The sequence below is a fragment of the Rutilus rutilus genome (assembly GCF_951802725.1).
Source record: "Rutilus rutilus genome assembly, chromosome: 13".
NCBI lineage: Eukaryota > Metazoa > Chordata > Actinopteri > Cypriniformes > Leuciscidae > Rutilus > Rutilus rutilus.
The window spans coordinates 18,390,904-18,417,980 of record NC_140218.1 but is presented as its reverse complement, the minus strand read 5'-3'; the positions used below and the strand labels follow the sequence as shown (position 1 = coordinate 18,417,980).

Sequence of the window (27,077 nt, the reverse complement as noted above, 5' to 3'; positions counted from 1 at the left end):
TGCAGAGGAAACAGAAGCTGCATCTGAAGTGACATTTAGATGTATTTACACAGACTGTTTAATGCAGCTCAGAGGTGACATAAATTAATTTAACCTGCAATTGCTTACAAATGCATAAATAATGTTTTGATGTTTTAAAAATAAAACATTGATTTAAGAAATGATTTTAAAATTGAAAAGATACTTTAAATATGAAACTAATACCGCCAGTAGGTGGCATCAAGTCACTGTTATTGAGCGAATCATTGCAGTGTATGCACTCTTTAGCCAATATTTTTGTTTGGTTTTTGCAAAGTGAGGGACATACTCGATAATGTCAGATAGCATATCAAAATAACAATTACGATATTATCGTAGACAATATATATCGCACACCCCAGTGTTTATTATAAATGATTTATCAGTGCACTTAAAAAAAAAAAAAATTTGTGTGCTCTCGTAATCTATAATCAAAATAATTTCCCCTCCGTCTTGCGACAACATCTCTTCTCTTCTCTAATGACGTGTTTACTGGTGCGAGGGCTCGACAACCTGTCACTCACATGAGATCACAGCAATAGCAAACCGCAATGATCCAACGATCCATTCCAAATTAAATTAAATTCCCAATAGACAAAATCAAGTCCTGCCTTACATTTTTTCACTCGATTATACATCACAATATGGAAGAAAAGACTACCTCTCACAGAAAACATCAGTTTACATCACAGTACAGATGTCTCTGTTTTTCATAATGCCGTGTGAATTGCACCAAACGGTGCGACCAACTGCTCACTGGAGCCCTGTGGTTCACCTCTGTCCGAAATAACTGTTTGATGTGACCTTTAATTACTAGGACCCTCTAACACAACCGCACATCATAGTCACACAGAGATTTATGGGTTTATTATGGGTATTAGGAATTATGGGTCAGCTCTATTTTGACCTGAATATTGATGTCTCTGAAAGACCATGAAGGTTGAAAGACCTGTTTGTTTTAAAGCAGGATTTTATGTGTGTTTGTGTGTGCAGGAGTGGAAAGATGGCCTTCCTGCTCTCGGTGACTGCGATCCCGGTAACCCGCAGTCCTACAGCTTCCAGTCAGACTCTCCACAGGGATCCACCACACTAGGACATACACAGGTAAGTCAGATTGCCAGAATCAGACTATTTGATTCATTTAGAATACTTTCTTAAACCATAATGTATTTAAATGTACTTTAATCAAATATTTTACTTAAAAAGTGTGCATGTGTTCTTTCTCTAAGTTTGTTGCATAAAGAATTTGATAAAAAAAAAATATATATTATATTAGCCAGATTCTAGTCAGAATGTGAGTCTGATACTGCTCCATTGGGCTGTGATTATGGGGCGTGTTTCAACCGAACTAGAAAAAAAAACGCCTCTGCACTCAATTGGATAGACTTACAAACAATCAGAGCAACGGAGTAAGTGACGTATGTTCTTCATTCATCTTTCCGATCAACAAATGCCTTGATCGCGGTTATCTGTTCCTCTTTTAAAATTAATGCGCTGTCGATATATTCTATAACAGATGCGATGGCGGAATCTACACATCTCAATGCTCCAGCGGCAGCCTTCCTTGTTGTAAACGATTTCAACCTAAGCGCTCTTTGGTGACGTTGGTGATTACGTTAATGTTGATCATCTGTCCATCATCGTATAAAGCCCGCCCTGACAATTTGATCCGAGCATAGTTGCTCCACAACGGATCAAGTCCAGACCGAACTTCCCGACCTCAAATGTTGTGGGCGGGGCTAAGTTCAGCTGGCATCCAGGCTAATTTAATATAATTCAAGCCCTGTTTACACCTGGTATTAAGATGCGTTTTGGTCGATCAGATCACAAGCGGACGACACTAAATGACGGGTCTAAAACGTTCTGAGTCTGTCCACTTTTGACCAGTTCCAGAGGTAGTAGAAAACACATTAGACCGGATTACTTTCGTTGTGTAGACGCTTATGTGGTCGAATGTGTTTGAATGTGTATGAACAGCCACAAAAGACTGCCTACTCTCATCCTTCTGACCTAATTCGTAAACATTATGGGAAGCGCACTAGCCAGACGGGATTTAAACTTTGGCTTGAGATCCAGGTTTGGTTTGAAGATGAAAAATGTACCAAGCGCAATGTTCTCTCACAACTCCTGATTTCTAACAAGCGCTCACCGTGTTCGGCCTGGTCTCACGGCTATCAGAGCAGAAACGAAAGCTGCTGCTCTCCGTATTGTTTGTTGTTTCGTGTAAGTTGCATGAGCTTATTTCGTCCATTAGTTCGAAAGATCTGAAAAAAAAAACCACATACATTTACCCGCCCATAGACCCTCCCCTCGAAGAAATCAGGACAGAAGTGGTTGAAACTGGACAAAATAGACGGATTTAAACACCAGGTGTAAATTGGTATGTGTCTCCCTTGTCTACCTCATCTATCCGATCGACCAAAACACATCTTATTACCAGGTGTAAACAGGGCCTATGTATTGATGCTTTTTGGGGTCACTGTAGGTGTGATCAACGGATCTTGTTTACTTACTGTATGTGTCTCAAATAAAACCTTTTAACATCAGACTTCACACCGCCCATCAAACGTCTGTGGACATGTCATCTGAAACAGAGGCTACTGTACATAGTCTCTTTGTAAGAATGAATAATGTAAAGAGAAAACAAGAAAGGAGGGTGCAAGGTTGTATTAGGGGCTTTTTATCAGTTTGCACAGGGGTTCAATGTGTTAGTATTCATGCTGAGTGTGAGAGAGGCCAGATGGTCATTTGACTGATGGGTCATTTGTTGCCAGGCTCTTTTCTACAGATTGAACCTTTAAAAGTGAAAACACACATTGATCAAACAGACTTCTTATGTTCTTATGTTGGGCTCTGTTAAACCAAGAAGCTGTGGTTTGAACAGCTAAGGGCCGTTGTTAGGCGTGACACAGAGCGCCTCAACCCCTATTAGCTGTTCAAAATTCACTATAAATCACAGCTTGCAGGTTTATTGCTTTTATAAAACGGTTATTCCACGTAAGGTTTCATGAAATAAACACACAGACACAAAAATGTAATGCTATTGATAAAAAAATATGTCTTCAGAAGGGGAATGGTTTCCAACACAGGTGCAGTAATACTGATGTAATACAGTCACAGTTTATGTTTGTAGTGTAATTTACAAAGGCTTTGAACACAGCTCAAATAATCATAATCAAGGGCCGGAACAATCTGTTTTATAATTTGTATTTTCTATTTTAATAAAATAATTACATCAGAAGTTGGACTGCTGTTCTAAAGTTTGGGGTCGGTAAGATTATTTTTAATATATAATATTTTTAATAGTGTCAGTTATTGATTGACGCTGATTATTACTCTAGTCTTCAGTGTCACATGATCCTGATTTGGTGCTCAATAAACATTTATTAATATTTATTATATTGTGCAGCTTAAATTTTTTGTGGAAACTGCAATACATTTGAAGGATTTTTGGTTGAATAGAAAGTTCAAAAGAACAGCATTTATTTACTTTTGATAAATTTAATGTGTTTCCTCGAATAGAAGTATAGACCCTAAACTTTTGAACGGTAGTGTATATTATCAGCATAACAATTTAAGTGAAAAATTCAATTGAAACATTAACATGAATCTATTGCTTTTATCCTCTTCCTTCTAGTGCTAAAATTATAGTTATTTACAAATTTAAATCTCAGATTTTCAATGTTGGTCTCAGACATTTTGGACCCCACTGTATATTTTTGTATGTGCGTGTACACTATCTGAGCCAGAGCACACAGATAAATACAAAACACACATAAACAATCACAATAGCTGGAAGAGAGCAAATGCAAATCCAGATTAATGGCTAAAAGCATAACATTCATTATTTCATTCGATCGTTTCATCAAAAGGTGAGTGGTGAAAGGTGCAGAATAACAAGAGCTAGAGACTGAGATCTCAAGTACTGTGATTATAATTGGAAATGAATTTAATATACTAAGGAAACAACATGAGCTTCTGGTCTAGACTTGTAAGTGATACTAATCACAGCCTCAGGCATTATTTACAAGGACAATTATTGCAGTAAATTTAAGATTTTTAAAATTACACTACCATTCGAAAGTTGGAGGTCAGTAAGATTTTTATTTATTTATTTGAAAAGTCTCTTATGGTCAACAAAGCTGCATTTATTTGATCAAAAATACAGTAAAAACGGTAGTATTATTGTGAAATATTATTACACTTTAAAACAGTTTTTTATGTTAATGTTATATGTTAAAATATCATTTGAATTAGAAATCTTTTGTAACATTATGAATGTTTTTACTGCTACTTTTGATGTGTCCTTTCTGAATAAATGAAGAAAATAAAAAACACTTACTGCCCCCGTACTTTTGAAAACGTAGTCCATAACAAATGAATAGTGCTAATGGTCAACCATTATAGTAAATTTCCCCCTTAATATTTCATGCAGCTAGTTTTTTTTCTTTTCTTATATAGATAGTTATATATTTTTTACTGGAAAACAAGACAAACATTCTGCAGTGTGTATTGGGGCTAGTTACTTACTAGTTACTAGTTACTAGTATTGGTGTTGCTCTTCAGTGTTATGCATTACTCTGTGACTCCCTGTCTCTCTCCATAGAGAGGCTGAGGTTTTAGTTTATATCATATTCATTTCTGTCTCTGATTCAGCTCAGCTGACAGCCCGCTTTGTACCTGACACAGAAAGATTTGCTGTGGGGATCCAGCGTGAGTTTATTATTTGTTGGCTAATGGAAAATTCCTGAATGAATATGTAAGTGCTCCTCGGATCCGGCCTGTCTCCTGGACGGAGGAACGCGGCATATGTTATCAAACTGGCTGTTTCGTTTTATTCCCCACACAAATGTAGGTCTGACACAGCAGTTTGATATAACCGTAACATGAGTCCGCGTGTACCCTCACATAAAACGAAGGTTGGATTACCTCCCTCTACTCAAGCTAACTTTAACAATTTCCTGTAGAAAAACAACAACCAATATGATCTCAGCTTTTTATTAAAGGTCCGAGTAAAGACTCCGGGCTTCTGGGTGAAGATAAAAATGGGAAAGTGCAAGAGTGGGGGATTCTCCTGCAGGCTGTGCCAAAAAACATCTGGAAATGATCTGAGTAGACTTGCGATCCAGGCAGGAGTGATCGCACTGCTCTAAAACACACAAACATCACCCTGTACCAGAAAACAACACAACAGTGTAATATGATACTCCAACAGGCCTTAACGGCACGCACCGATCAGCAAATTGTAGGGCGTAATGCTAAACTACAACACCGCTTGATGGACAAATACAACACAATATACACATAATTTTTTTAATGAGTACTTTTATTCAGCAAAGACATGTTAAATTGATTAAAAGATGCAGTAAAGACTTTTACATTTGTTAAAAAAAAAATCAAGATCTTTTGATCTTTCAATTCATCAAAAAAAGAAAAGATGTGTCATGGTTTCCACAACGATGTTAAGCAGCACAACGGAGTCAAATTAAAATATAAATATGAAAGTCCTGTCATCATTTACTTAACATAATGTTTTTCCTAACTTTCTTCTGTGGACAGGTCATTATTTTTCATCCAATTGCAATGACGAAGCTTTCAAGAAATTCAAGCTTCAAAAAGAACATTATTAATATGAAGTGCATTATAAAAGTGTTTCAAATCAGTTAAGTTTAAAGTGAGTTGTTTCAATTAAACTTGAAATCTTTAGTCCCTTTTCATTGTAATTGAGTGGGAAAAGAGCAACCAGAGCATATTATTCAAAATGTCTCCATTTTTTTTTCAACGGAAGACAGAAAATCACACGTATTTGGAACGACATGAGAGTGAGTAAATGATCAAATGATGTAAGGAACTTCCGTTCATTGTAATTCACATCGTTTCTGAATAGACTGCCACATTTCTCTCACACACAACACAATAACACCCTCATAAGCGAAGGAAGTGCTTTGTAAAGCTCTACTAAATAAACAAACTGAAAAAAGGGATATCAGAATAGATGGATGGAGATGTGCTATCAGTCTGTGCGTAGGATTCCTTGTTTTGAGGAGGATGTGTGACATTATAGTGGAAGGCGTGTATTGTGTTTTCTCTCAATACACGCAGAAAGAGAGTGAGAAACCGGGGTCCTGAGAATGAAGATAAAGTGATGCTCCACAGGTGACTGTGACGTTAACCAAGCAAGCAGCTAAACAGCTTTGGTTAAAGGGCAGATCCTATCTTGCCTTTAGTGCATTTAATGGCTCGTTTCCACCGAACGGTACGGTACAGTACAGTTCAGTTTTCACTGTCAAAAGTTGTGAATGGTACCAAAATGCCGAACCGTACCGTACCACTTTTTCAGTAGCCTTCCGTTGGGGTACCTAGCACAGTGGTAGGGTGCCTAAAGGGTGGAGCTAGACTCACTGCAGAACGTTGATTGGTTGACAGAGAATCGCCACTTGCGTGTGCTACAAGGGGAATGACAACATAAGAAGCGCCATTTTTTAATATACAGTTGAAATATAATACTACTATTATTGTCACGAAATGTAGTTTTTCAAAAAGTAAAAAGTAATTGCTTTTTTTGTTTGTTTGTAGAGATTTATTTTTGTTCCAACAAAAGGAGAATTTATCTATTGATGTACACTACTGCAGACACACAGCTGGGAAAACAATGGCAAGTGGTTCCTTTTCCAGTTGGTGGTGACCAGGGACTGTTAAAATGTATTTGATGCATCACTGAATCATTCATTCAAGAGATTTGTTGAAAAACTCTGGACGAAACAAGTCTTCATTCATTATTTTCAAATGATTTTTTACATAATGAATTCCTTTAAAATAATAAATATGTTTAATAGACTAATTTATAACATTATAGACATTTCTAAATAGATTAATTTGTAACATTAAATAGGCTAGAGCATTTTGTCAGAACCTCAAGTAATTTACATATTATGTTGTTCGGTTCTGTAATGTTTTGTTTTCAGAATCGTGGGAGAACTATGATCGCTATTCTTCCACGATGCAGATTATCCACAGTCATAAATTAAGCTTAAAAGAACATATAACACATCTGGCACCTATCTAATACTATTAGTACTGTTTCTAATATTAAAATGTACAGTCTTACAGACTAGGATGAAGTCTTTACAAGGATTTGGTACGATTATAATGGAGGATTCTGAAATATTTTCTTATTTTAAAGACGTGGCGCTTCTCTTCTAGTGTGCAAAGTTCTGCGAACCGCACCCCTTTTTTTTTTGGTCCATGCAATGGAAGTCAATGGTCACTAAAACTATTTGGTTACCAACATTCTTCATAATAACTTCTTTTCTGTGCAGCAGAATAAAGAAAATCATATAAGTTTAGAATAGCATTTTTGTGTGAACTATCCCTTTAATGACAATCTGATAATGCGCAAAGGTTAGCTGTAAAGTTATTGAATTGAAAAATCAACTGCCCAATATAAAAACATGTGTGTATAGATAATATCGGAACGATTTTTAGCGCAAACCTGTGCGGTTTCACAATGCAATCTCATTTTAAGTACATTTAAAAAAACATCTCTTCACAACAAGTTGCAGGATTTGAGGTGAATTATTCATCTCTGTAGCAAAAATGGTGTGGAACAATTTACTTTATATTTTTGTTTTAGGAAATCCTTAATGACAAAAAAAACTGAGGGACGTGACAAAGTGTGAGGATTTATAGCATAGTTTATGTTCTAGTTTTACCCCTGATTAATAAACACATTAACAAAGGCAGGACGTCTTCAGACTTCCTCTTCCCGTCGCAAATCGTTGAACGACTTGCAGGGCTGTCTGCACATCTACCCTCCGCTAAAACAATGCTCAATTTCAACCAAAACAATTTGACTTGAGTTTTCTGAGAACGTGGTGACTTCACGGGGTCAGTGGCATTGAGATTCAGAGTAGAGTATCTACTCCGTCTCTGTGGTGTCATGATTATTGGTGAGCGCTGAATTCCTGTTATCATTCAGTCACTGTCACCAGCAGACCCAGCATGCTCCTCTCCTGTCACCTAGGCAACCTGAGCTATTACAACAGCTCTTATTTTCCCACCCTGCTCTCTCTCCTCTGTATCATTCCTCTTTGTCCCTGAAGCCATCCCTGAATGGAATAACATTTCAGCATTACGTCTCGTCTCTTATTCACAGTTATCCCCTCTGTGTCTGCAGTTCACCCAGTGCACCAGTCTACAGGCTGACGACAATGGCTCCGTGTTGATGGATGACAACTCCAGCCAATCATCAGACACCATAGACAGCGAAGAGGATCGGAAGAGTGCCTTAGAAAAAAGCATGTGTGTGTGAAATCTCCTTCATTTGCAACTTGAGTTATGTAACCCCTAAGAAATTCTCATTTAAGACAGCTTATGTAACAGAAATGCTTAATTTAGATATTTTAATGCTGTATTACTTTGAGATTTAAATTGGAAAATTTAACAGAGCAGACATCAGATGTTCTTCAGCACACCGGTACGTCATCCCTGGTGGAAAATCCAGTTTAAACCAGTTGGTGGGTTATTAACTGCTTCAAGCTGGTAGTCTGGCAGGCTGGTCATAACAGCTTTAGTTGGTCAGACTGGTTTTTGGATCATGGTAGCTGGAGGATCATGACCAGCTTGAACCATCTAATGAACTATCTAATGACAAAATTGGATTCACCATGACCATCTTAGACCAGCTAGAAACCAACTACCAGTTGGCCTTAACAGGTTGAACTGTTTTTTTGTGTGTTTTTTTTTTAACAGTAAACCATCAAAAGATCATTTTAAGCCAGATAAAGAAAATCTTATTCCAGCTAATGACTTTCTTAGATGAACTAATGTCCAGCTTGGACCAGCTAATGACCATCTTAACCAGCTAAAGACCAGATAAATATAATCTTGAACCTGCTAAAGATAATCTTAGACTAACGATGGCCATAATAACAGGTCAAATTGGCATAGTGGCTGGTAGACCAGCAAAAGATCATCTTAAAGCAGCTAAAGATAATCTTAGACCAGCTAATGACCATCTTAAATGAGCTAATGACCAACTTAGACCAGCTCACGATCATATTAAACAGCTAAAGCTCATCTTAAACCAGGTAAAGATAATCTTAGACCAGTTAAAGACCAAAGAAACAAGCGAGCGTGTTCCCAAACAAAGCTACCAGCATAAAATGGATTTTCCAGCTGGGATATTCACCCGTTTCGATAAAATAGGCCCTTCATCTGGTCCACAAATAGCTCCTTGATTATTATTATTCTGCACAAGTCAGAACTCTGCTGATATTACACCCTATATTCACAGCACATGTTTTGAGCTGTCAGATATTGTTGATGTATTGAATGAAAGCTGACTTCTTCTGTTCTACAGGTATGTTCTGAAAGAATTGATAGAGACAGAAAAGCTGTATGTAGCTGATCTAGGACTTATTGTGGAGGTGAGCTTCTTTTGACGGGGTTAAAATATCAATTAACAAATCACATGTGGATTTGATCAACTCTGTAATGGAACGCTATCAATTTTCCTGTAATCTTAGAATAATTTGAATGCATTTCAGAGCATTTAATCACTGCAGAATTAGATTTGATGCATGAACTGACCTGAATTCCTCTCAGCTGTAATACTGATCACAGTATAAATCAAAATAATGGTGCCTGGATTTAAAATATTTGGAATATGATGATCTACATCTTTTTTTATGAATGGGATATTTTATCTCTGTTGAAATGCCTTAGATTTAATAATAAAAGTGTTTTTATGGGTCATGAGCTATGGAAGTTCATCATGCTCTGTCTCTCGCAGGGCTACATGGCCTCTATGATTGCTAAAGGTGTTCCAGAAGACATGAAGGGAAAAGACAAAATAGTGTTTGGGAATATTCATCAGATCTACGACTGGCATAAAGAGTGGGTTTATCTGTGTTTGAGTGTGTGTATCATGAATATGACAAGACTTTCAGTATATTCCTTGCATTTTCTGCACTGATTTTTTGGGAAAATCTCTGTACTTTAGTGCATGCAGATTCCATATGGTCCTGCTGATGACTTATGGTGAGCTGTATGTCTAATCTCTCCTCTGTTCTGATCTCAGTTATTTCCTGGGTGAGCTGGAGAAATGTGTGGCTGAGCCTGAACGACTGGCCCAACTTTTTATCAAACATGTAAGTCTCTCTATTATTATTATTCTCGCTTTCCTCTATCAGCCTTTGCCTAGCAAGACCTTCCTTTCACACTTTGAGAAAAACGGAGCTGAGAAAACAGATGTTTTTAACATACACACACATTTTAACACCCCATTAATCGTCCCATCATCCCACTCTATTTCTGTCCCCCCTGTTACTAATACAGCTCATTTAAGACTGTGTATTTGCTTGTGTGTCCACTCCATTGGCTCATCACCACAAGGGAAAAAGAGGCGGGAAAAACAAAGGAGGAATAACAAGCACGGCTATGTCCTTTGATAACATTGCTGCTTTACACAGCGTGTCTATTTCTGGAGTTCAGTCCTACTCTATGGACATACACACATATATAACTCGCCAAGAAGAAATAACACAATTCCCGGTGCCCACAGTCGTACATGTGAAAGACTAAAATTTGCAGATTTACAGTTGTGGAAGTACTTCACAGTAGCAGTAATTTGTTTAAAGCTGCCACATGCTGTGATATAAGTTTCTGTGGTGAATCAAAGTATTTTGCTTAAATGAAAAGCACTTTCAAGAGTTACTGAAAACTCAAATTGGCGTCTGCCAGCATTTGCCCTTTCTACTGTTTAATGAGTCTGAGCCCTTTGGGTAACTTTAAAAGGCTTGAGGGGAATAAAGAAACTTGTAACACAAATCTAAAGGTTGAGTCAAACTATGAAACAAGCGTTGTGGGAAATTGACTGGTAATGAGAAACAGTAATATGGAGGGTGAGTGAGGGCCAGGCTCACTCTTTCTCCTGTCCCCACTCTTTCTTTTTTCCTTTCACAAACAAGTACCCCCCCCCCCTCCCCCCGCTCCCCCCCGTCTCAAATTTCCTCAGCCCCTGCTCTCACCCTCTCTTTTAACTCATACAGTACATTACAAAGTTGTGAGACACTGAAGTTATGTCAGGACTTCCTAACTTCCAGTCAATGATGTGTAACGTAGATAAATTAAGACGATGGGTTGCAAAATCCTTCAGCTGGTCTTAGTCTTATAAGGACATGCATTGCACTGCCAAAGTCATTTTCTGAATCAGTTTTGTTAGCTGTTTTCCAGTAAAATGTTCTAAACAGATTACATGGATATTATTATATAATATTTAAATAATATTGTAGTATATATTACAAAGTTCTTGAGTAATAAAATATTTGAATAAATTAATTTTACTTTTTAGTTTATTCTTGTGTTTTTACTTTTGGCAAATAATTGTTTTAACATAAAATAGTTACTGTACTGTAAAAATGTTGTTCATTGTTATTTTAATGGTAAAACGACACACATGCTGATTTAAGAAATTAATTTTGTGCGGTGTTCTGTCACATGGTCCATATGGAGCTCTTACAATCTGTTGTCAGAACCATTCATGCTTTGACGTCTATCCAATCGGCCTGTCTCCGGGCAACTCACTCTGTGTGTGTGTGTGCGTGCGTGCGTGCATGTGGGTGTGTGTGTGAGAGAGAGGTAGTGTCCAGTTGTAACGTCCTACTACCTGAATGCAGTGAGAGAGAGAATGGGGCTCTGATTACATTGAGGATAATTGGACTGAATTATAAATGGCCTTCTGCTCACTCTCCTACATCAGTGTTTTGTAATCTCTCTCTATGCCATCAACAGCATGCTGCTCTTATACTGCAGACAGAGTCTGTTTCAAACTATTTAAACACTTACAGCAGCTTGAAAGTTTCCATTGAATCACCTCTGTCATGATACGTGTTCACCGCTGCCCCATGTCTCTCTTTAGCTGCATTTACTAATGGGATCAGGAAAGAATGATTTGACTAGATAAACTACCACCAGTGGCCAATTTATCAACCTTCAATAAATGTATTTTTTTCTTAAATGATTTGATATATTTCTATAACGTCACAGCTACTGTTTTGTCTAATTGGCAACAATTTTAACTAACAGGATTTCTGGACATAAGATTGTACTTTTAATTAGTGTATACATTGTAAAAAATCCACTTTTGGAAACTTAAGTCACACTTACAAATATCTAAATGTCTTTACATTAGATACAAAATATCAAACTAAGTGGTTTCTGCAAACAAAGGATACTTTTCTCAGAACTAACTGCAATGGCTTTTCTGCAACCAGCTGGTGTCAAATTGATTTTAGGCCCTGTTTACACCTGGTATTAAGATGCGTTTTGGGTGATCAGATCACAAGTGGACAACACTAAATACAGGTGTAAACGGGGTCTAAAATGTTTTGAGCTTGTCCACTTTTTACCACTTCCGAGGTAGTAGAAAACGCATTCGACCGGATTGCTTTCATAGTGTAGTGGTCAAATACGTTCGAACGGCCACAAAAGACCGCCTACTCTCCTCCTACTGACCTAATGCGGAAACATTATGGGAAGCATGCTTGCCAGACGGGATTTAAACTTTGGCTTGAGATACAGGTTTGGTTTGAAGCTTATTTTGTCCATTAGATCGAAAGATCTGAAAAAGCCCATATATTTACCCGCCCATAGATCCTCCCCGCTAAGAAATCAGGACAGAAGTGGACAAAAGAAATTGATTAAAACACCAGGTGTAAATGGGTATGCTTTTCCCTCGTCTACTTGTGATCCGATCGACTAAAACGCATCTTAATACCAGGTGTAAAACAGGGCCTTAGTGGCTGTATGAAGTCACTTGCCCTCAAGGTGTACTAGCAGAGTCGTCATCACATTAACAGTGGACATAGAAATTTCATTTTAACAGTATATTATCGTTTTAAGTATATGTAAGTATACAGTATATGTTCATTTTAACAACCGTTATTTTTATAATTTGAACAAACTTCTTTGTGTGAAATGTTTTGCTTGAAAAGGTTGCTATATTTCTTTCAAATAAATACTACTTGCTGAGATATTTTGTCATATAATTCCAAGGCATTCAAAGATTTTTTGTTATGGCTTAAATGTACATACTTTTTCTGTCCTCTGTATAACTACTTAGCTAATTCACTCTGTCCTCTCTGTTTGCACAAACTGCAGGAAAGACGGCTTCACATGTATGTGGTTTATTGCCAGAACAAACCTAAGTCTGAGCACATCGTGTCAGAATACATCGAGACCTACTTTGAGGTGAGTGCATGTGAAGAGCAAGCACACAAACACATGTATACACGCTCTAGTGGAGTCCTCAAAGACACACAGGTTAAGCTCGAGGGGCTGTTTTGGCCGTACAGGCCCATCTGTGTAAATATCTCAAGGCAGACTCTCTCGCTCTCTTTCCATTTGCACTGCGTGTGTAATAATCGCTCAGTGGACATGAAGGCCTTGACTGACCCATCAATTCTTGGAACCGACAAAACAGGGAAAGACTTGATTGAAAAGTTTGACACTTAAATGGATTCTTCTCAGTGCTGTGCCAAAGCATTTAGAGGTTTGATAGCTGGGGTTACTTTAGGTTTTATAGATGGAGATCGCAGGGCATTATGGGATAATGGATCAAGGAGAGTGTTTGGTTATGTTTGGAGTGGAATACCAGCAAACCAATGCATAACTTAATGCGCAGTATGTACTGTATACTGCCTACTATTTTTTTGTATTTTAAACCGTATGTAAATGATGCATGTTTCCTACAATAGTTAACTGATTTTTGTCACATAACCTCAGTGTTGCATGCTAAATTCAGCAAATGTTGTCTAGCTATCTTTTTTTTGTTGTTGCTCAACTTGGGTAGTATTATTGTATGCTATGCAGAACATTGCTTTTCTCTCTTTGTGCATAAAGGGTTCAGTCAATCAGGTGTGTGTTTGTGTGCAGGAACTGAAACAGCAGCTGGGTCACAGGCTGCAGCTGAATGACCTGCTCATCAAACCCGTGCAGAGGATCATGAAGTACCAGCTGCTACTGAAGGTGAAACCGAGTGCAACACAAACACACATCACACACATTCTTGTGCACTCGTGGCTTATTCTATTAGGAGTGTTGGGGATCATGTCAAATCAATTCCACATTGATAAATAAAAGTAGAACATCAAATTATTATCAAAATTTTAATACAGATGTATTTGATTTTAAGAAATATATTATCAAACAATACTTTTGGGTTTCTGTTTTACACTATCATTCAAAAGTTTGGGGTCTTTTTTATTTTTTTGTCTCTTATGTTCAGGCTGCAGTAATAGAAATAAAAACTACAGTAATACTGTGAAATATTTTATTATTACAATTATAAATAACTGTATATTTTAATATATATATAAAAAAATCCTGTGATGGCAAGGCTGAATTTTCAGCAGTATTACTCCAGTCTTTTTTTTAGGATTTCTTTACTGTCACTTTTAATTAATTTAATGCGTCCTTGCAGAATATAAGTATTTTAAAAAAAAAAAGGTACTGTCCCCAAACTTTTGAGCCGTAGTATATTTTTATATTCTGCCCTGGTTGGCAATTACTGCTTTAGAAGAAATTATAATTTGTGTATGCTGATGCCTTTGGTGTGAAACGTGTCACAGTAACACCACAGACCTGTTACTAGTCAAATCATATTAAGATCTTTTTACAAAAATAGAACATTCTAGAGCTCACGCTGTGTGTCTCGCGACAGGATTTCCTCAAATACTACACAAAGGCTGGGATGGACATTGAAGAGCTGGAGGTATGAGTCACTCATCAGAAACTGTAATCGTTATGCAAGTTTTATTTCTCAAGACCAGAAGAAACACATAATCCCACCAAGGAACATTGTGTGATTCCTTGACCCTGCCAGCTTGTGTTTTTTTCTTCCCTTTGGTGTCAGTTTGAGCCAGAAATCAGTAATACTATACTTTTTCATAGGCTTTAATAAAGATTTGAGGTCTGTTTCCACACATTGCACCCTCTCTCTCTCTCTCTCTCTCTAACAGAAAGCAGTGGAGGTGATGTGTTTTGTTCCGAAGCGCTGCAATGACATGATGAACGTGGGTCGGCTGCAAGGCTTTGAGGTATGGTGCCAGACTCAGGCTGTTGTTTAAAGCTGTCGGTCTGTGGAAATACTGAAAGCCACTCTGATCCCCTAAAGCAGGGGTTTTCTATTTAAAAATCTATTTTTAAATATAATCTATTTCAAATAAAAACCTTTCTGTACATCAAAGAATCCTCTCTCTCTCTCTCTCTCTCTCTCTCTCTATATATATATATATATATATATATATATATATTCATATATATTCATATTTTAGAAAGGGGATCATTATATTTGGGGGTCTCAAAGGGTTTAAAAAAAAAATCCATGCCCTAAAACCACATTTTCTTTCTTTTTTTCAGGGGAAGATCACGGCACAAGGAAAACTTCTCCAGCAAGACACGTTCACAGTCACAGAACAGGACAGCAGCTTCCTGTCCCGCACTAAGGAGAGGCGGGTCTTCCTATTTGAACAGCTTGTCATCTTCAGTGAGCCAATAGACAGGAAAAAGGGATTTTCTCTACCTGGATATATTTTTAAAAACAGTATTAAGGTGAGCTTTAGACCCCTTTAGAGGAAGTTCTCATCACATAAGGTTTCCACATTACGCAGTATGTTTGCATGTGTTAACATAGCTTCTTCTTTCAGATAAGTTGTCTGGGCGTGGAGACGTGTGTAGACAGTGACCCTAATCGTTTTGCCCTGACGTCTCGGGGGGCTGATGGCAGCACGGTGCGATTTGTCTTGCACTCCTTGTCGCTGGACATCTGCAAGGCTTGGGTCAGCGACGTGAGTCAAATACTGGAGACCCAACGCAATTTCCTCAATGGTGAGACTCACAAAGTGAACACCATACACCCTGCTGATTTCAGCTCAGCCCCCAACCTCAGAAGCTGTCTTAGACTGATGTTCAAACCATTCATGGATGAACATTTAAAGGGATACTCCACTTTTTTTGCAAATAGGCTCATTTTACAACTGCCCCAGAGTTAGACAGTTGAGTTTTACCGTTTTCGAATCCATTCAGCCGATCTCCGGGTCTGGCGGTACCACTTTTAGCATAGCTTAGCACAGATCATTGAATCGGACAGGACCATTAGCATCTCTCTCAAAAAAATGACCAAAGTTTAGATATTTTTCCTATTTAAAACTTGATTCTTCTGTAGTTACATCGTCTACTAAGACCGACGGAAAATGTAAAGTTGCGATTTTCTAGGCTGATATGGCTAGGAACTATACTCTCATTCCTGCGTAATAATCAAGAAACTTTGCTGCCGTACCATGAGTCCAGCAGGCGTAATGATATGACGCAGCGCCTGAAAATAGGTCTAATAGGTTAGACAAACTTAGTCCCGGTCACGTTGGAAGTTACCGAGCTGGGGACTATTTTCAGGCGCTGCGTCATATCATTACGCCTGCTGGACTCATGGTACGGCAGCAAAGTTTCTTGATTATTACGCAGGCATGAGAGTATAGTTCCTATCCATATCAGCCTAGAAAATCGCAACTTTTCATTTTCCATCGGTCTTAGTACACGATGTAACTACAGAAGAGTCAAGTTTTAAATAGGAAAAATATCGAAACTCTTTGGTCATTTTTTTGAGAGAGATGCTAATGGTCCTGTCCGATTCAATGATCTATGCTAAGCTATGCTAAAAGTGGTACCGCCAGACCCGGAGATCGGCTGAATGGATTCGAAAACGGTAAAACTCAACTGTTTAACTCCTGGGGGAGTTGTAAAATGAGCCTATTTCCAAAAAAAGTGGAGTATCCCTTTATGTGATATCTAAACTCAGTGCTCATTTTACACTTTATTATAGTCCTCAACAGTTCAAACGTTGAATGTCAAATCATTGAAAATACAACTTCACGAATTTCCAGTGGAAAAAAGGAAAATCTGATTCTGAACATGACCATGAACTAGGAAGTCATTTTATGTCCTCTAAGCCTTGTTATTGTTTGGCAAATTAAATATGGCTACTTTATCAGTTTTGTTTTGTGTGTTTCAGCCCTGCAGTCGCCCATTGAGTACCAGAGAAGGGAGAGCAAGAGCAACAGTTTGGGTCGTAGCATGAAGCCTCCTCTGTCAGCAGTGGTTGGTCTGAGGCCTCACTCCTCAGCATCTATCGACCGACACAAACTGCCCTGCCTGCGCTCCTGTAACACATCATTGCCCTCTCTCTACCTGCCCAGCCAGGTCCCCACTGATGACCACTCACAGCCAGAGGTAAGAGATTTCAGTCGTTTGAGGTTTGCTCAAACCTCACGCACCTAGTTTTTGTGTGGTCATCTCCACTGTCAATCAGACCTATATTGAACAAATGGTAGCCTGTCAGAGCTGATGGCCTTGTAGGCAGCGCTCCAAAATGTAGCACGGTTGGCTTCGAGTGACCCAAGTTCAAGTCCCGGCTAGTGGTTATTTCTCGATCCTCCACGCCTGCCCATGCTGCTATGCCTGGACAGAGCGGGGAGAGCAGCAAGTCAACCCCCCCTGGGGTACAGAACAGAACCAGTATATGCATACATAATTACAATTCTCAATTACATGAGTTGTGGAAATACAAATACATGATAGAAAATGCTTGCAATGTGGCAAGGTTCTTTTACCTGTACGGAAAAACAAAATAACAAGTCAAACTGATTAAAGGTCATGTTGGGTGGAGTTGGGGTTGGAGGAGGGAGTTTGAATGCGAGCAGCGATGTTATGGAGGAAGTGCTGAAGGAATGGGAATTTAAATAGGCAGCTGTGATAGATGTTGACACTGGATTGGTACACGTCAGGAACAGCTGGCTATCAGCTGATGTGAGCTTGGCTGACGTAGCCTGCCTGGACTAACGCGATGCTTGATGAGTAATGCATCCCATATCACAGTATACCTGAGAGTGTACTATTTTCAGTGGATTTTTAGTATGCATGCTTGCACTCTTTTTGCTGGTTTTCTCTTGACTTTATCTTACTACATACTCAAACATACTTCTCAATCCCCAACAAAATGGTTCTTCTGGTCCGTAGTAGATGTGAATTGGGATTTGACACACTCAAGCAAGCAGAAAGAGAACACATGTATTCACAGAGAGACAGTGTGTGTTATTGTCAGCTAAAACTAAAAGCTTATTTTTTTCTTTTTTTTTTCAAATTAAAATAGAAATATTAGATGGCTTTGGCAACTAACTAAAATAGGTTTAAGTTGGTGTATAAAAATGTATAAATGAAATCAAACAAAATCTAAAATACAGTAAAACCATTTTGAAATGTTTATTTTAACTGATAAAAATTACTAAAGCACAAAATGACTTAAGATTATGCAAAAATTTTAATATAAAAATAAAAGCTAATTCAATTAACTTATAAATAATCATATTTATTATTGATATTTAACTAATATAATATTAATATTGTAATATTTAACTATTACAAATATAAGTATTACTCTAGTCTTGCTGAGCAAGAATGGCCTGTTTCTGTCTCTTAAGACTCTTAAGTTTTCTAATCCCACTGTCATCATCTGAGAGGTCACAATCATATGTGGTAAATGGATATAAATAACCTGAAAGATTTTGTAACCACTGTTTCTGTCTGACGTTTACAGTCAACACAAGTCCAGCACTGTCCGGTGGACTCCAGACTGAATTCCCAGACGGTGTCTCCAACTCACGTGCAGCTGGCCTTCTCTGAAGAGCCGTCATTCTCCCAGGCACCCCTAAACTGCCAGGCGGTCTCCAACGGACTGTGTTCCTCTAGCACGCAAGGCTCACAGGTACTGTGCGTACCCGCTCACACAGGCTCACTTGGATTTGGATTGCTCGGAATGTGGTTCGTTTAAAAAAGAGGCCATGCTGCTCCCTCTGCTGGTATATTGTGGACAGGCAATAACAATATACTAACATGGCCTTATTTGCAGGACAGGTACATTGTCTGAAGCTCTGGATTAATCGTTTAATACAACTTTTTTTATTACAAATTATATTATAAGCTAAACTATTTTAGTAAAAAATTTGCATATTTCATTACTGACCTAGAAATAGTGTAGAATTTAAATATGCATTATTCATTTTACCTTGCAACGTCTTTGATCATACATGAGACTACAAACAAACCTATGAAGTTATGAAGTCTACTTTACTTAGGTTTTCCTTATTCTGAGACAGCGGCCCATTAAAACATCCCTCTCCGTCTGCAGCGGCGTCTAGCCCAAAATGAGCTTTGATGACAGCTCAACAATAGTTGTGCGTGAAATAGCTGTTTATCTGCTTTACTCAGGCCACTTGACAAACAGGAAGGAGACAGGTTCACAGAAGGAAGTACCAGATCCCTATCTAACGCCTGATTGTTCTTGCAGGCTGTTGGATCAGACTGGTGCTGGATCTGAGTGCTGTTTTGACTTCAGTTCCCATGTGGTTATGTGCTTAATACGAACTACTTTTCATGCTAGATTAATTTTATAAACATCTACCATATCTAATCTAAAATAATCACTGCCATGATTTCATTTCTTCAGGCTATATTTATTATGGCAAGGGGACAAACAAGGATTTCTCACCTGGATGGGCTTATAGTTGGATTTTTATTTGTTATTTCTATTCTGATATTGGAGGTGAGAAACGATCACCAATACCAAGGGACACCGAACATAATTAAGATCTTTGAGGTTTATAATAAGTGTGAAAAGCTTTTCGGAGTTTCTCATATCTAACAAGGATTCTTGGACAGGAGTGTTCAACAATATTATATCATTTCTGAAGCATTCAGTCATGCTGATTTTAGTCATGTCTTAAACCCTGTAACAAACATATTACTCTTAATATCCTAGGCTGTTCCTGGTAATTAACTCTTCAGCCATTTTTAGACATAAGCTCGGCTCTTGACAGCTCATTATTCTCTGCTTGGGGAATAGGCGAGAATTTCTTTGCCGTCACGCATCACAAACCTTTATATATTCATGAATGAAGATATCACATGAATTGTGTGGGGAAAAATTTGAATCCTATAGAAGCCTGTGAGAGTTAAAAAAGTTAAAAGGTAACTGAGATGTTATATATTTCAATTGCAACTTTATTTATGATCTAATAAATGGCTGTCTCACATTATGACTTTGTATCTTGTTTTTGCAACTTTCTTACAATTGTGACATTATATTTCGCAATTGTGACTTTTTATGCGTTTTGGCTGTTCATTTACACGACAACGGCTTTTTGGGGGCCTGAAAACGCAAAGTTTTGAAAACGATACCGTTATTGCCTTTGTGTAAACTACAAAACCGCGAATTTGTGAAACGGGGACGTCATTCGCATACGTATTACGTGTTCAGCGTATGGTGTTTAGTGACAACTACTGGCCTGGCATGAATAATACAGCGTTTTTAGACGTTTTCATGGATCCATGTGAACGGGGATCGTTTTGACAATGTTTTCATCTGTACAAAGAAAAAACGTTTCTGTTTTTAGTACATCATTGTCGCGTAAATGTACCCTTTGTTTCTCATAATGACTTCACATATCAGTCACTGTCTCATAATTGCAACTATTTTTCATAATTGTGACTTTATATCTCACATAGGCCTATTTCATAATTGCAATTTTATTTCTTGTAAATGTGACTTTATATCCCACAGGGTGACTTCATATCTCACAATTGCGACTTAACTTACAATGGCGACTTTATACCTTGCAATGTGACGATATCTCACAATTTTAGCTTTTATCCTTGCAACTTTATTTTTTGTAACTGCGTCTTGATATCTCACGATGTGACTGTGTTTTGCAATTGCGGCTTTGTTTCTCATAAATGTGATTTTATATCTAATGATTGTGACTTTATATCTTACATTATGATTTTATTTTTTTGTTAAATTCCACAATAGGTTAAAACAGGCTTCCATAGAATCATAATGTTAATAATGTGCTGTTGAGAAAAATAAACCATCAGTGGCAGAAATGGCCTTTTTCCCCCTCCACTGTGTCCAGATCTCAGGAGAGGGTGGACGCAGAGCTTCATCGAGAGAGGGACGCATGGCTGTTCCTAGTCCCTCCTCCACTCTTCAGCGCTCCAGTAACTTGGCCCAGCTTGATGAGGACGACCTGTGAATGGAAACGACCCTGAATCTGATGTTTGCACCAGAGCATGCCACAGTCTGGACTTTATTCACGTCTGTTATCTTGTGGTATTCTTCCTGAACCTGTGACGTGAATTTCCTAGTGACTTTTTAAATTGTTTTACATAATTTCTTATGTTTTTTTTTGTTTTGTTAGTTTTTTTTGTTGTCTTTTTACTAAAGTTGTGTTTTGTTCAAAGGAGAATCAACCATTCCTATATTGGGAGGTCACTGGAGCAGGAACCAGAGTAAACCTTTATTTGAGGGTGTGAGGATGCGTTTGGGCAAGCGTGCATGTATGTATGTTTTTGAGTGTGTGTTTGTTTGTGTGCTAAATTCTGATGGCTTCATCCTTGCAAACATGCTGAACATTTTCCATCAGATGTGTTTTGCAGAGAACATACTGTATTATTACAAACATAAGAGAGTCCTTAAGGGGCTCACGCTGGATTTTAAAGGTTTCGCACTATCGGTGCCTCTTTACAGAAGCTGTCTTTCTATCTCCCACCTATATTGAATGCTCTCGTGGGCTGCGTAAACTCTTATGAAGGAGCTAAGGGGAAACAGACTCTAAATGCAGCTAAATTTGTATATACCGTATGTAGCGGAATGATCTGTGCATGGAGACACGGACGCTTGACTTTCTCTTCGCTGATTGGGGGTTTGAATTCTCTAAGATCAATGAACTCTGTTGGACAAGGTGGACATAAGAGATCACACACAACGAGCATTTGCCTTGTTGAGCAGGAGGACTCGCTGCTCAAGGGAAGGACTGAAAGATGGACAGCAGTTGTTATGGCAGAAGAAGATGCCGCATAATAGTATTCTATCTGTGGTTTAATGGCCCGTTTTAGCTTCTGCCGCCCCCTGCTCATTGGACGCACACTGCCTGGATTACTCTGCAGGTCTCTCGATACAAAATGAGGTTTCCAAATTATATTAGGTGATGATGATAATAATTATAATAACATTATTATTATTATTGTTGTTGTTATTATTAACTTAATGAAGACCAAAGTAAAATGCTATATCATTATGTGCCAAACGCAGGTGCCAGTACCCTTTACAGAAAATATCATTGAGTTTCAGACCATCTAAAACACTTGCTTAATTTTGGGGAAAATGTTCTCATAAAAACTAAGAAAAAAGCTAAAGATGTCTCTTTTTTCTTTCTTCAGAGTTTAAAACAAATGTATTGTGTTTTGTTGTGTTGTTTTATTTTAATTTTTTTTAAGTATTTGTTAATGACTAACTAAATCATTAGTAAAAATAGCATTGACATTGTTAATCGAGTCTGAAACATACGGTTTGTCATAAAATGTTAGATGCCTCGCCAAAGAAGGGATGGAATGTGTTTGGTATTTGATGTTGAAGCATGATCAAAAAGCACTTTCGCTCCATTTAGCTCATTGCACATTCTTTCCAAGAGAGGGAGCCAGAGGACTTCAGCTCTGTATACACAACCAATCAGTCTTCTTTTTTTTTCTTCTTTTCCACAGATCAATTTAAAACTTCAAATTCAAAGCACCAAAGCTCATATGCTTTACTGTTGGCATGTTTCAGATGCATTCGCTTAAATATCCTTAAAATGATTGTAACAACCTTCTCTTGCCTTGACGTAATATTCAAATCAGCAGAAATCAAATAATTTGACATATCCCTGTATAAACTGAAAGCTTTCCTGTACTGCCTTTCCACAAATGTGGGTTTGAATCTTACATTGTTGCATGCTATTTTGAAGAACACCTCTAAATGATGAAGGAAATGATGTAGAGAAAGAATTGGACATGATCCAGGTCTATGTGACAAAACCATTGTATTATATCAAATTAAACTGGTTCCTTTTGGAACGCAAGGGTGTTTTAGAACACACAATGTTTCCTTCTCGGCTGTTTTCTCTGTAGTTTGCTGTGTGATGATGTTTAGGATGTGTGTTTCTGATATAGGGGAGACCCGGGCTAGTTGTCACTTGTAAATATTTCTCAAAGTAGGATCATTTCTGTTTCTGTATACACAAAAAACCTATAAAAAGACACAAGATAGTTTACTGAACACTATTGAGTATTGAGTTAATTTTCCAGTATAACAACTAAACATTGTAATAATAAATTGTATACAATTGTGTATTAAAACATGAATTAAACGTGACAAATTGCCCTGATATTATGAAACATATCAGTTTAACCTTTCAGCCAAAATCTTAATTATATCCTTTATTGGTGTGGAAATATTACAAAAATATAATTCGATTATTTAGACTCTTTTTGATCTATAGGTGTTTTAAAACTAACATACAAAATCACTGGTAGAGAAAACAAACATTAGTGTATTGGACTTTTTGACTCAAACCCTTTTGGTTACTGTGACAACTTGCCCCGGTATGCAGGTTTTAGTGGAGTTTAACTAGAATTTTTATGATTAAACTCCATCAGACACTTTATGATGACCTAAATAGATGAAAACCTTCACAAGTCATTAATGCTTTGGTTTCTTTTTTTGTAAAAATGTCATACTGATGAAGAAAAAAAAAATCCTCCAAATCAGTGAGCTTTCTGAGATCTGGCTAGGTAATCTAGTCAACACATGCAGACATCTGGTTAATTTGTCTCTGTTTTAAGTCACATTCTGGGCATTCTTGGGCAGTAAAGGGTTCATTTGCACACACAGATGGGGGAGAGGGGTTTCAAGCATTCACTATCACAAAGGTGCCAAATCAAAGTGACTTCTGTCGCGGCCAGTGGGATATAAACAGCTGGGGGTCCATTCACATTGAGCTCCAGTGGAGCGTAACTGTTGTCTGTTATTTACACAGGCAATTACGAGACAACATGACTGTGAACTTGATGGGAGAAGGTCAGACCACTGTTCCCCTGAATGGCCCGACTATTTATTGACAACTGTAAAATGTCTGAAGACTCTCCAATCATTTGTCTTTCCTTTAAGTGCTTCCTCGACACCTTAGAAACAATGGCCATCTTAAATTAGCATCCTGAATGCTATTACATTAACATTTGAATAAATGCAAAACGCTGAGGTTCGACACCGAGGTTTAGATTTAACATTAGCCATTTGCTGAAGTTCACACATCTGTTAAAACGAACTAAGGGTGCTTGACAAGGTATTAAATGGAATTTTTGCTATGGAGGAATGAACAAAACACAAAGCACAAGATTTTGATTTGCAGAGTTATTCATGTTTATTAATATTTCACATGCTGGTCTTCATAGAACTGTGCACTGTATAAACATTATATACATATGGTTCATGTTTTGAATTAAGATTTCGACATATTTATAGCAGTGCCATTCTCTGCAAGAAAACAAGACTTCAGGTGATCTGTCAGGGAATAGTGTTGGCAAATTTTGCAACCAGAATTTATGATTTCAACATAAGGCATCAATTCCCCCTAAAACAAAATACCAATAAAGCAACAACAAAATGTAAACAAATGACAGTTTCACCAAGTAACAAATACTTGTCATTGTGCTGTTCAAAGAGTTTCCTGTAGCTTTTGAATTAAAATCTTTAAATAAATGTGCAAGGGCAAAGTTTGGTCATGAGAAGTCTTTGCATCCAGAGCCATAAAAAAAAAGTCACTTTCATTAGATATATCACAACGAGAGAACTTCTGCTGTGCCCATAAGTCTCTTTAAAATCTCAAAGGTTGGTTTCGGTGCAGCATCGTGTGCGTTCGCTCCAGTGTTTTCAAATAAAGTACAATGGAAACAGGCCCATGTCCCTATTGCTTTTTGGAATATCTGTTAAAAACCTTCAGATGACGCAAAATGTCCTTGTAAGGTCTCTGGTCTCATTCCGGATACTATATTGAGTTCTTTTGCATTTTGCCTTCTTTACTCTCTCTTGATGTTGCTTAGCAGTGCATCAGTCCCACTGTGAGCGGGCTGACCGGACCGGCTCTTCCTGCTCTGATGGGTCTTCACATGCTTGGAGAGATGATCGCTCCGCATAAACCTTTTCCCACACTGCTGACAGCCGAAACGCTTCTCCCCGGTGTGCGTGCGGAGATGCCTCTGCAGCTCATCTGAACGTGTGAAGCTCTTCCCGCAGAAGAGCCAGTTGCAGATGAAGGGACGCTCGCCGGCGTGCCAGCGCAGGTGCGCCTTCAGGTGAGAGGTTTTTTTGTAAACCTTGCCACAATCTGGAATGTGACAAATGTGCAGTCTTTTCTTCCCGAACTCTAGAGCAGCACCTCCGTTTCCCGAGGACTGGCAGTTGGGGCATTTGCACCTGCGACAGCGACGAGTGGAGCTCAACAGACCCTTTGAGGTGCCCTGCAGAAGTGCAGCAATTTGAGGCTGGTGGCCCAAAACCAGCTGCCGTCCCAAAGAGAAGGGGTGACCGGAGGGTGCGCTGCTACTCTGAGGGAGACTCCACCACTGCTGGCCGTCCTCGACGTGCCCGCCGGGCAGGTGAGGTCTTCCTGAAGCGTTTTGAAGGAAGCTGGGAAAGTTCTGACCCACAGCGTTGTGCTGCGCGTAGTACGCCGCGTTCCCCTGCGTCTGGGAGGAGAGCATCTTTACCGGAGACAGCTCGAACGAGTAGGCGGAAGGGGGCTCGGCCGGAGGTGTGAGGGGCAGCTCGTGGTGGTGATGGTGGTGATGATGGTGATGATGGGCGTGCGAGCCCAGGGTGGGCTGCATGTGGCCGGGGAACTGCATTTTGGGCATGGTAAAGGTCATCTGGTGAGCGCTCAAGCTGGAGTTAGGGGCCACGTCATTGCTCCAGAGCTGAAACATGCTGGAAGCGGAGCCCACTGGACCCTCGTAAGGGAGCTGTGACCCCTCCTGCCAAGCCTGACTGCATGTGGTGGCCAAAAAAGAAAGGGTGTTAGGACCGCTCTCTGGAGAGGAGCTGGGAGTACGATCCTAGAGGGGAGAAAACAAATAATTGTGACTAAATCAACCTTCATACTTGCATATACAGAATCACTGAACAAATAATATAACAAAATAAGTTGAATTGCTGCCTTATTTGTAGTTTTTATTGTTATTTTGAATTATTATGACATTTTAAAGAAACAAAATTATAATAATTGTATAATATAAAAATTATAAAAACTGAAAATAAGGCAGCAATTAAACTTATGTTAATACATTTTTACAGAAGAAAGAAAGAAAGAAAGAAAGAAAGAAAGAAAGAAAGAAAGAAAGAAAGAAAGAAAGAAAGAGAAATGAACCAAAAATAAAGTTATGCAGGAAACAAAATTCTAAGTTGGAGATGTGATTGTGCCAAAGTCTCTCTGTGTAGCCTACTCGAAAAATGCACGATAAAACAAATGAAAGTGCAGTACCTGTAAGAAATTGTGCAGGAAATTGTCCGCTCTGGATAAGGTTAACGCAGCCATGTGTGCACTGGATCTTCAAAATATCCACACCTGCGTAAAAGCGCGGCGCGCAGTGCGTAACCGAGCCAAAGTCAGAGTGCGCGGGTACGAGGGCGAGGAGGCGCGCAAAGATCCTGCTCGGATTGACCCCGCTACACAGTCAGGTTACCGGTGCATGAGTTTAGATATAGTGCTCATCAATAATCCCTCGATTCTCTCTTGCTACTCCTGTCCTTTATCGGCTGTAAGAGTCGTTGGCCACTCCGCGCTCTTGCTGCTGGTTTTCTGGGTCCCTTTTTAAAAAGCAGCGGCTTTCAAACCAAGTCTCGTCCTTTTGAAGTGCGACTGAAGGGCCTGTCGCAATAAGTCCGGAGGATCATTTCAAAGGCGCTCGGATCGCATCTTCTCTTTATAGGGAAAAGATCCTCTCGACGGGGTCTCTTAAGTATGTATCAGGAGGGCCAGTGAATGGAGGAGAGATGCGGTGGGGGAATATTGGGGAGGGCAGTCTTTGGGAGATTAGGAAGAGGGGTGTGTATTATAACCTTCATTTTATTCTAATTT

At 38.6% G+C, this 27,077-nt stretch overlaps 2 protein-coding genes across 4 annotated transcripts in view; one reads left to right on the top strand and one right to left on the bottom strand.

The window, feature by feature from the left end:
* The window catches only part of arhgef25a (Rho guanine nucleotide exchange factor (GEF) 25a), an 82,408-nt gene extending 59,364 nt beyond the window's left edge, over nt 1-23,044 (top strand). For all 3 annotated transcript variants that reach the window (XM_084427289.1, XM_084427291.1, XM_084427290.1), the window contains 14 exons: nt 1,012-1,122; nt 8,195-8,319; nt 9,380-9,446; nt 9,812-9,915; nt 10,100-10,169; nt 13,180-13,269; nt 13,954-14,046; nt 14,741-14,791; nt 15,039-15,116; nt 15,439-15,630; nt 15,726-15,906; nt 17,087-17,304; nt 18,668-18,835; nt 21,042-23,044. In XM_084427289.1, coding sequence (XP_084283415.1) covers nt 1,012-1,122; nt 8,195-8,319; nt 9,380-9,446; nt 9,812-9,915; nt 10,100-10,169; nt 13,180-13,269; nt 13,954-14,046; nt 14,741-14,791; nt 15,039-15,116; nt 15,439-15,630; nt 15,726-15,906; nt 17,087-17,304; nt 18,668-18,835; nt 21,042-21,161 — 1,668 coding nt within the window. In that variant the 3' untranslated portion in view covers nt 21,162-23,044. The remainder of the gene's footprint in view (nt 1-1,011; nt 1,123-8,194; nt 8,320-9,379; nt 9,447-9,811; nt 9,916-10,099; nt 10,170-13,179; nt 13,270-13,953; nt 14,047-14,740; nt 14,792-15,038; nt 15,117-15,438; nt 15,631-15,725; nt 15,907-17,086; nt 17,305-18,667; nt 18,836-21,041) is intronic.
* Nucleotides 23,045-24,348: 1,304 nt separating this feature from the next.
* sp5l (Sp5 transcription factor-like) lies at nt 24,349-26,876 on the bottom strand. Its single transcript, XM_084429004.1, has 2 exons — nt 26,481-26,876; nt 24,349-26,055 (listed from the first exon to the last, which is right to left on the bottom strand). Exons 1-2 carry the CDS (start codon nt 26,532-26,534, stop codon nt 25,021-25,023), a joined length of 1,089 nt encoding a protein of 362 aa, XP_084285130.1. The 5' UTR covers nt 26,535-26,876; the 3' UTR covers nt 24,349-25,020.
* Between the last annotated feature and the right edge of the window lie 201 nt (nt 26,877-27,077).

Excerpts from the sequence above, each read along its gene's own strand:
- sp5l (XM_084429004.1), bottom strand. The coding sequence starts at position 26,534 with ATGGCTGCGTTAACCTTATCCAGAGCGGACAATTTCCTGCACAATTTC. Across the intron at positions 26,056-26,480 it reads TCCTGCACAATTTCTTACAG|GATCGTACTCCCAGCTCCTC; the intron begins GTACTGCACTTT and ends TCTCCCCTCTAG.